The sequence below is a fragment of the Mustela putorius genome, unplaced genomic scaffold (assembly GCF_011764305.1).
Source record: "Mustela putorius furo isolate JIRA1106 unplaced genomic scaffold, ASM1176430v1.1 tig00003896_pilon_pilon_pilon, whole genome shotgun sequence".
Lineage (NCBI taxonomy): Eukaryota > Metazoa > Chordata > Mammalia > Carnivora > Mustelidae > Mustela > Mustela putorius.
The window spans coordinates 15,847,481-15,858,047 of NW_025422045.1; the positions used below are offsets into that span (position 1 = coordinate 15,847,481).

At 37.0% G+C, this 10,567-nt stretch overlaps 1 protein-coding gene across 1 annotated transcript; it reads right to left on the minus strand.

The window, feature by feature from the left end:
• Nucleotides 1–546: 546 nt before the first annotated feature.
• On the minus strand, nucleotides 547–1,485 carry LOC101674832 (olfactory receptor 4F3/4F16/4F29). Its single transcript, XM_004782265.1, has one exon. The coding sequence runs from the start codon at nucleotides 1,483–1,485 to the stop codon at nucleotides 547–549; it is 939 nt and encodes a 312-aa protein (XP_004782322.1).
• Nucleotides 1,486–10,567: the final 9,082 nt, after the last annotated feature.

Here is a 10,567-nt window from a genome sequence, read left to right on the forward strand (position 1 = left end):
TGATGTAGCAAGTACAATAAGGCAACAAAAATGAATAAAATGATCCATACTAGAATATGAGAAGTAAAATGTCTTTATGCACTGAAAACAGGATCATCTATAAGGAAAATACTACTTACTCTATAAAAATACAAGTAGAAGTAAAAGATTTTGCAAGTGTTCAAAATACAATGCCAATAAACAAATTATCTATTAAATGTCTACATATTAGCAATAAGCAGTTATAAATTAAACAAAAAAGATCAATTAAAATGGCACCATAAATTAAAATAGTAATACATCTCAAGAAAGATATGTAAGACCTGTTCACCAGAAACTATATAACATGGCTGAAAGAAATTAAATGGGATATATATATAGAGAGAAAGATACACTCTTCTCCTGGCTCACTTTTCATAAGGAATAAATACATTCATCAAGTAATAATTATGTTATAGCTGTGACAACACTCATATCAATATTGGATGTCTCAGGTCTTCTGAATCCAAAATACCAAAGACAGAAACAAAAGGCTACACCAGGATTAGTGAGAAGGCCTTATATTACCTATGAGATCTTCCTGTAAATCACTAGCTGTCTGCATACTCTCTTCATTGCTGCCTTCATGTCCTTATTCCTGAATGTGTAGATGACTGGATTCAGAAAAGGAGTGAGAACTGCATCAAAAATAGCAAGAAATTTGTCCAGTTGTGACTTGGGATGTGGCCATGTATAGACAAACATGGTTGGACCAAAGAACAAAAGGACCACAGTGATGTGAGCTGACAGTGTGGAAAGAGCTTTGGACGAACTGCCTGAGGAATGTTTCCAAACAGTAAAAAGGATGAAGATGTAGGAGATGAGGAGTATAGAGAAAGAACCAACACAGATAAATCCACTGTTGACAGTGACCATGAACTGCAATCTGTAGGTATCTGTACAAGCCAGTCTGAGGAGACGAGGAAGGTCACAGTAAAAGCTGTCTAATACATTAGGACCACAGAAGGGTAAATTAACAATAAATGCTAGTTGGAACAGTGAGTGTATTATGCCAAGGGCCCAAGCAGCAACCAGAAACAAAATGCACATCCGTGGACTCATGATGGTCAAGTAGTACAGAGGCTTACAAATGGCAACATATCTGTCAAAGGCCATGGCAATGAGCAGCACCATCTCCACACCACCAATGACGTGGATGAAGAAGATCTGGGCAATGCAACCTCCAAAGGAGATAACTTTGCGTTTTCTGAAAAGATCATAAATCATCTTGGGTGAGGTGGCAGAGCAGGCCCCCAAGTCAATGAAAGAGAGACTGGCCAGTAGGAAGTACATGGGGGAATGTAAGTGAGGATCAATGGTCACAGAAAACACAATGAGGATGTTTCCCGTCATGGCTGCCACATAGAGCACAGAGGAGAACACCAGGAGAAGAAGCTGGATCTCCCATGAATGAGTCAGTCCCAGAAACACAAACTCAGACACAACCGAATGATTCCCTCCATCCATGAATCTGCCAACTCAGCTGCTGCTGAAATGATGAGAATTAAGAAAATGAAAAAGAAAACTGATTATGGAGATGATAATAGGTCACAGAACCACCAATGTTTCAATATTCTTATTATGAATGAAAAGTATATAATTATCTACTTTCTCACACATATAAAAACAAATCATCACACATGAGCTATGACACAATTTAAACCAAACTTGTGACAAATTTAAACCAAAACTCTGATTGTAATGTTCTGTTCTCTAATTAACAGATTAGGCATGGACATGGATACATGAGTATCCATGACATAGAGTAACTGTGCAAATCACTTCTGATATTGACTATTCCTCATTTCTAACATATTCTATCTTGCTTTTATGTATATTCTCATAATCCACTTCTCTCCCCAGTTTGCTCTCACAATTTTCCAATAAAAGTAGGAATAAGAGGGGTGCCTGCGTGGCTCAGTTGGTTAAGCATCCAACCCTTGATTTTGCCTCAGGTTGTGATCCTAGGGGCACTGAGATCGAGCCCCAGATCGGGCTCCATGTTGGGTGTAGAACCTGCTTAGGATTTTCTCTCCCTCTCTCTCTGCCCCTCACCACCCCTTGCTGGCACACTCTCTCAGAAAAATAAATAAATAAATAATAAAGAAAAATAAAAGACAAAAAAAAAAAAGGATTGAGAGAAAAGTATGATTAACAAGTGGAATGTCACCTGTCACCTGGAGTGAGAGGTGCTTGATGTAAGAGTTGAGGTTGATGTTACAACATATTGAGATTGAATAAAGAGAATGGGGTATGTGAAATTGGACAGCCCACAAGTAGAGTAGAACACTTGTTATATGGACTCTACTACAAAACAGAACAAATATTTTCCCATCACATTTTATTATGTTCACTGTCCTGGGTACCTCTAGTTTCCACACAATTTTTTACAACCACAAAGCCCTAAACTAGTCTCAATATTCAATAAGAATTTCATAAGGAGTCTAAGCCACCTAAGGATGTAAGGCTTTCTTCACACCTAATATATGCACATTTTAAAGATTTCACCAGTTTCTGCTAAGGTGCATGCCTAAAGTGGCCACCAAGGGTGTAACATATCTTTGCAAACAGCTTTTCTCTGTCCATACACATGAGGGTATTAAAGATCAGCACTTGGAATTGCTGGGGATACTACGTTTTAATTCATCAGTGTCTTGGCCTCCCGTTGGTATGTACTTTTACATCCATGGACATACCCCTGCCCTTTAAAGTTCCCAGAACCACCTGCAGGGTAACGTCGTGATATGTGGTATTATCCTGCTTACTTTGATTGAAATCCACTCAAATACTTTATCTTCAAGGCAATTTGGATTTCATACTTTTGATTTATGACTTAAAAATAAGAACGTCGGGGTGCCTGGGTGACTCAGTGGGTTAAAGCCTCTGCCTTCAGCTCAGGTCATGATCCCAGGATCCTGGGATCAAGTCCCGTATCAGGCTCTTTGCTCAGCAGGAAGCCTGCTTCCCCTTCTCTCTCTGCCTGCCTCTCTGCCTGCTTGTGATCTCTGTCAAATAAATAAATAAAATCTTTAAAGAAAATAAGAATGTCAAATATTAATAAGTCACACTTTAGGAGAGATGAGTTTCCTGATCTTGAACCATAAAATACCAAATGTGACACTGGACATGCAGTCCTTTAATATGTGTAGCAGTTACATGTGAAGTGGAAAGTGAGCAGAGAACAGTGTTATATGTTTCTCTGTGTCCAGGTATCTACCTCAGTCATACTCTATAACAGTAGTTTCTGAGAACAGTATTAATAAGGTTACTTTAGGAACTGATGAAGTACAGTAGAAAAGTATAATGATATCCTTCATATTTGCAGCTACAATTCTAGTCCTTCTCACACAGAGGAACAACTGGATGATGCCTTCAGTCATCTCAGACTGCAAAACTCACAGAAATGATCACTGCGTCCTGCCCCTAATTCTGGGTCACCATAGCTGGCATTAATCTCTCTTTTCTCACCTACACACAGTGATTACACTGTTATCTGCTGAGCTAACTGTCTACAATCTCAAGGTCACACTTTATATTACCAGAAACCCAGGGCCTGGAGTAGGAAGCACTAATGCTACTCATCAGGGCAGAGAAAGATAGTACCTCAATGGAATGAAAGGATGAATCATTCATGGGGAAGTGATGGGGGTACTGGGGAGGGAGTCAGGAAATTCAGTCAAAGCATTGATGAGGAAAGCACATGTCCCCAGTGTAATAAGAGAAATTCTCATGGACTTATATAAAGTCTATTTTGTCCAACTGGTTATAATTCAGATGAAAAACATGAAACCCAGCAAAGTAAACTGAGTTTCCAAGATTCACACAAATGGTTTGGGGACAAAAACTATGTTTCTTGATTCCTATTCCAAAAAGAAAAATTCTAGAGGAAGCAATTAAGTAAGAGAAAGCAAAACTCAAAACACTGATTTTTTTCCTGGTTAAAACCAAACCAACCAGAGACACTCATACAAAATGTCCATTATAATAATGCAAACTGACATTAATTAAATTATATAAAATGTGTGCCCAATTAAAGATTATTTGACTAATACAATAGTAAATTATATCTGGAAAGTGATTATTCATTGCAATTATGATCTGTGTACTCTTTGTATTTTGGTGGTTTTGTAACCAGCCACTACAACAGTAAAAAACTTAACATAATGTTTCTAAAAAGTCCATTCTTTGTTATTTCTAATTTTTTTCTTCTTTCTTTTTATAAGTAGTCTCTATACCCAACATGGGGCTCAAATTCATCACCCAGAGATCAAGAGCCACATACTCTACCAACTGGTCCAGCCAGGCACCCTAATCTCTCTAAATTTTATTATCCTCAAAGGTTAATTCAAATCCCAAGTATTTGTGTAGCTCTTATTGACAATTTTCCTTCATACTGATTTTTCTTTTGCTAATTCTTATGAGTGAAAGAATTAAGAAAATGTGGAAAAATACATAAACTGTACACACAACAAATACAATCTAATGTGATATACAATACATGCCAAGTGAATACTAAAATAAATATGTGGTCATTTGGGCAGAGAAGGGAACTGGTGTTAAAAACATTCAAAGGCAGGGGCACCTGGGTGGCTCAGTGGGTTAAAGCCTCTGCCTTTGGCTCAGGTCACGATCCCAGACTCCTGGGATGGAGCCGTGTTGGGTTCACTGCTCAGCAGGGAGCCTGCTTCCCTCTCTCTCTACCTGCTTCTCTACCCACTTGTGATCTGTCAAATAAATAAAATCTTTAAAAAAATAAATAAAAATAAAATATTTTTTTAAAAATTCAAAGGTAGAAGATAACTTTTATCCGCAAGAGCAGATGGGTAGCAGGTAGCTACCCCAAGATCACAGATATTGATCTAGCACTTTAAGAATTAGAACTGAATAAAGAGAGATACACAGTATGTGAGAAATACCTTGAATTATGTAATATGAAAGTAAGCTTTCATATTAACTTTTTTTTTTTTTGGCCTATGGCATAATTTGTGCCATATGTTTTTATTTTTTTTTTATTTTTATTTTTTTAATTATTTTTTTATTTTTTATAAACATATATTTTTATCATTAACTTTTAATACTACCTATCATTATGCATGTGTGTATAGCCCATATAATATACGCAGGTACATACAGAAAGTCAGTAGATAGTTCTTGATTGAGAAGTTAGATTAATAACCCCCAGCTGTAGTAAGGCAATGCCTTCTGGTCAGCGATCTTTACTATTTTTTATTCTCCTTTCTTGGTAATCTTTTCCAGTCATTTTAACAGACATAAGGGGAAGTTTCTCATTTAAAAACTTATCATACCATAACTAATAGTCTCTCAGTAAGAAGGCACCTAAGGCTTTACAGCATACTTCTTGGTAAGGATTAAATCATATTTAATCTTCAAGCCTATAGCCAGCACTCATTTTATTTTCCTGAAATCTGTGGAATAATCTGAGATGCAGAAAAAAATAAAGGAGACAGAAAGAAGAAAGAATGAAGATTTTAAGTGTGGGGAATATGGGGAAAGGGGTAAATCAGGAAAGATACTTATGACAAAGGACAAAAAGAAACCCTCAAGAAGAAAGAAAAGGAGCTGAACAAGGTTCAGAGTGTATGAAATATGATAGCCAAGGTTTCTGAGAACCCAGGTAAGTTAAAGAGAACATCGATCTCTCACCTTAAATTCACTGATTCAGGGCTGCTCCTGACTTTGACACTGGGTTGCTTTTAAGGAAGGCAGATTGCTTCTATTACCTGCCTGTCAGGCTCACATAGTTTCTGTGAAAATCACAGATGATAATAAATGGAAAGACTGTCTTTTATAGTGTACAATGATACAGATAAGTAATTCATTATAAAATTTTTACTGTTTTTGTGACTTGAGGAGCTTAATCATATACTAAACAGGAGAAGGAGGCATACAGAACAACAGACAAGAGGCAAGTGAAATTCTCCCCACTGTGTGTTTCTATGTGTTCTACTATCCCAGGAGGGTCCTCTGTCCAGTCAACTTCTATTTCTGAGGGTCACAGTACAGTTATTTCCAAAGGTGGTGTTCTTCTACATAGTGTAGTTATCACACAGCTATATGCTCACTTTCAAAACTCCAGAGATCATTTCCAAATTTTCATCTCTATATTCTTCAATCCTAAAAATACAAAAATTCACAGATTGCCTTTTACACATTACAGTAGAATGATCAGCAGCTTGGGCTTATCAAAGTCACATACTCTACCAACTCTACCAAGTGAGATTACAACTCACTTGCTACATGAGCATGTCAAATTTACATGACCTCTCTGAACTTCAGTATTATCATTACTAATGTGGAGATAATAATACTTCCTTACAGGGTGTTGTGAGAAGTAGATGTTATAGGTAAACTTACCTGACTCAGTACCTATCACACAGTGTGGTACCATTATTGTTATCTATTACATGCGGAAGAGTGTATGCACATGACTGACATTCTTTCTTTTTTTTTTTAAGATTTTTTCTTTATTTATCTGACAGAGATCACAAGTAGGCAGAGAGGCAGGCAGAGAGAGAGGAGGAAGCAGGCTCCCTGCAGCGCAGAGAGCCCGATGTGGGGCCCGATCCCAGGACCCTGGGATCATGACCTGAGCCGAAGGCAGAGGCTTAACCCACTGAGCCACCCAGGTGCCCCCATGACTGACTTTCAAGTACAGAAAACTATTCCTCAAATTCTGAAACTTCCATTGTTCTACAAGAACTAGTTTTAGGCAGAGCTTCTATATCCACACTCACATTCAATCACTTAAGCATATTTCCCAAATAATAATTTTTCTCCTTAGTGGAAATCAAAAACTAGCCAAAGACTTCCTAAGAGATGCAAGAAAGAGCTATGTGTTCTGGCAAGGCTGTGATCCTTCTACTACTGCTGTCCCCTCAATCCAAAGTCATAAATTTCAATTAAAAAGATTTTTTTCTGACCACCACAGATAACACTGGATACTTTCCTTGTTGTTAGTGGTAAGAGGAAAGAGGGAATGGAGAAAGGACCAAGGCAGGTGCTTCGAGGAATTTCTGAAGACTGTACCCATCCAGACTCACATTTGTGTTGATCTGCCAGGAAAATAGACTTTTCTTTCAAACTGCCCTTTTCATAAAGCATGTAAAATTCTTTAGTTTTTACCTACACTTTAGTTGTATAATGGAGAAAGCAGAGGTAGTTTAGGCATATTTTAGTTAGAAAGTCTTGGTTATGTTCTATTATTCTATTATGTTCTTGGTTATGTTCTATTCCCCATTCTTCTCGTTTATTCATTTGATTAAAGTGAATTTGCTTACTATGTGCTAGAGCTCAAGCCATACCAGTGTTGTACAAAGTGAATCCTCAGCCAACATGAATATAAATATACTTAAGGCATTTCATGATACATGTCACAGAAGTGTAATGCATGAGGATAGTGAAAAAAAGGTTACTGTGGTGATGAGAAAAGGCAGCATAGCAGATGTGACATTTGTGTATTGCTTCAAGAATTGGCAAGTATTACAATACACAAACACAGAGTCTAAAAAAGTTATTTCAAGCAGATCTAAAATATGAAAAGCAGATACATTTGTTGCGCAATGGGTTAATGGTGAAGCATGCAGATTATCTACATAATAGATATTGGTTTTGCAGAATAAAAAAGTAAAGATGATAAAGATTAGTTTGTGCCTGACATTGGGAAATAATACAGATATTTAAGAATTATGAGACAAATGTAGTGAGTCAATGAAGAGGGCGCAAGGAATTGGAGACAAGGCCAGTAATTAGGGAAGATGCTCCATCTGTAAATGTGATGGGTCATTTGAAGGAAAGAAACAATGCACGTAAAGACTCCTTTACAGAGAATGCTGAAAGGGACACCTGGGTGGCTCATTTGGTTGGGCTGCTGCCTTTGGCTCGGGTCATGATCCTGGGGTCCTGGGATGGAGTACCACATCAGGTTCCTTGCTCGGCGGGGAGCCTGCTCCTCTCTCTGCCTCTGCCTGCCACTCTGCCTGCTTGTGCATGGTCTCTCTCTCTGACAAATAAATAAACAAATAAAATCTTTAAGAAAAAAAAAGAGAGGATGCTAAAATAAAGTAGATCAGGGGAGATATACAGATGTACTAAAACTATAAGGTTTTAGCTTTAAGACTGTCAAGTCAGTAAATAAAAGTATTAAGAAATACATGAAAAAATTGGTGGCTGAGTAAAGTTGGAGTGAACATGAGGAGTGATGTCAAATATGACACCAAGATTCGAGAATGGATAGATAGGACAATGGTGGACTCATTTTTAAAAATAAGGAAATTGGACACAAAATTCGTGGGGATAGAGAAAATAGATGATCATATTTCTATTGAACAGTTGGAGTTTCAGATACTAGTGAGATGTACAACTGGAAATATGAGTCAGGATGTGTAGAAATGAATATAGGTCCAAGATATAATTGTAGAGTAATCCATATGAGTAATAACTGAATGTACAAGAGTGACTGAATTCCCTGAAAGAATATAAAGAAAAAAAAAAAGCAAAACCCAACCATATAGAGAAGTCATAGTAATAATGTGAAAGGAGAGAAAGGAGCCAACAAATTAGGCAAAAGAGTGTCAGAGGTAGAGCCAGTGGAGAGCCAAAGAAGCCAAAACTGAACTGCTCGTCAAAATGAAGGATGAAAACAGTAAAAAAAACAATTGAGATACCAATTTACATAAATGTTTCTGCTTTGTAAATGGGCAGTTTGGGCCTGGTATATCAAAGGCACACACTATAAATATCAAATAGGTACATTAGCGGATAAATAATATAATAAATGACAGAGAATTGTCAGAGAACAGATTTATGAAATGTATACCCCGTTAGGGGCTAAAAGAAAAAGTTTTCAAAGAACCTATATGCCCCTCTGTTGTTACTCACACCTTCAATACTCAGCAGCTTGACATCAGTCAAAGAACTGTAACCATTTGGTTGAAGGCAGAGCATTGGAATGCCAGGTGAAGCACATGTTTAAAAAAGGGAAGAAAAGTTTCTGGGCACTGAATAGATGGATCAGGCAGCCAAGCTGACCACAGGCTAGAAAGAAAGTCACAGAGACTGAAAAAATAACTAAAAGCAAAGCAAAACAAACACAAAGTCGGGGCACCTGAGAGGCTCAGTTAGTTAAGCATCCAACTCTTAGTTTTGGCTAAGGTCATGATCTCAGGGTCATGAAATTGAGCCCCACATCAGGGCTCCACACTTAGTGGGTAGTCTGCTTGAAGATTCTCTCTGTCCTTCTCCCTCTGTCTCTCTACCCCTCCCCAGTAACTAAATAAATACATCTTTTTTTTTTTTTTTAAAGCCAAGGTAAACTGTTAGGAAACTTGGAAAGGAAGACAATCATATGATAAACACTGAGTCTTCCATGATATTCTTCTACAGATTTATTCTTTTCTTTGGGGGCTAGATATACACTTTCCCCTACTCATACCTTCAGCTACCCATACACAGTGACTCTCTTTCACGGGCCTGACTCCTGTTCCATCCTTCTTCTCTAGGATACCAATAGCAACATGCCACAGAGGAAGCTGACATCATGGTGAGTTGAGGAAAACTTAATTCCTGAAACATAGAAACCTTAGTGGTTGCTGATTTACTCACTACAGATTTTACTTCCATCGCTCCCACTTACCTGTTTTGACAAGAAAATTAAGAGAACAGTATCATTAAATATTCAGATAGATTATAGTTCTCCCCAAATCAAAGGGATCCTATACAGGATCATTATAGACACTCAAAATGGCTGTATAAAAACGGTCAGAACAGCAGCTAATTACATCCCCAGGAGGTAGTGACCAAGTAATGCTGCAGAGATTTGGGACTGCCAAACTGAGATCACTTGGCTTAGGGAATTATTGCCTATGGTTGATTTGGTTCTCCCAATGTAGCCAAGCACAGAAGCTATTAATAAGAAAAAATGAGAGGTATTTAGTTTTCTAACAACAAAGAGACCTTTGCCATCTTTTAAACATTAAATCTTTATTTTATGATGACTAAAGTTGAATTCAAAAGCAACAGTAAAAAACTATCCTTTGACAATTTTTAACCTTTTTATCAGGTTGATTACCTCAATAATATTCAACTTAAAACAAGACTATATTAAAAATTATGAAGAATAAAAGAATAATACATGGAAATAAAACCATTATTATACTGCATGAAAAAAGTAGAGAGAATATGTAATAAAATGAGAGTTAAATTGACTTCAAATATAGTGTTTTTATACATACTCTACTGAATCCTCACAACCACACTATGAAGCACATGTTGCCACCTAATCTCAAACTATTTTTCATCTAAAAGTCACACATATTAGAAGTTTGGTCTATATATGAATTTAAGACAGTCCCAAAATTTTCTTCTTTCTCCTACAGCTAACTTCTTTAAATTACTGAAAAGTCAATATTACACAACATATTCATGAAGCACCTATAATCTTGAATCCAAATTTCAGACAAATACAAGAGCAAAAATAAAATTGTTAACCTCAATTACGTAAATAAATTCATACATCCAGACTAAGAGTTCA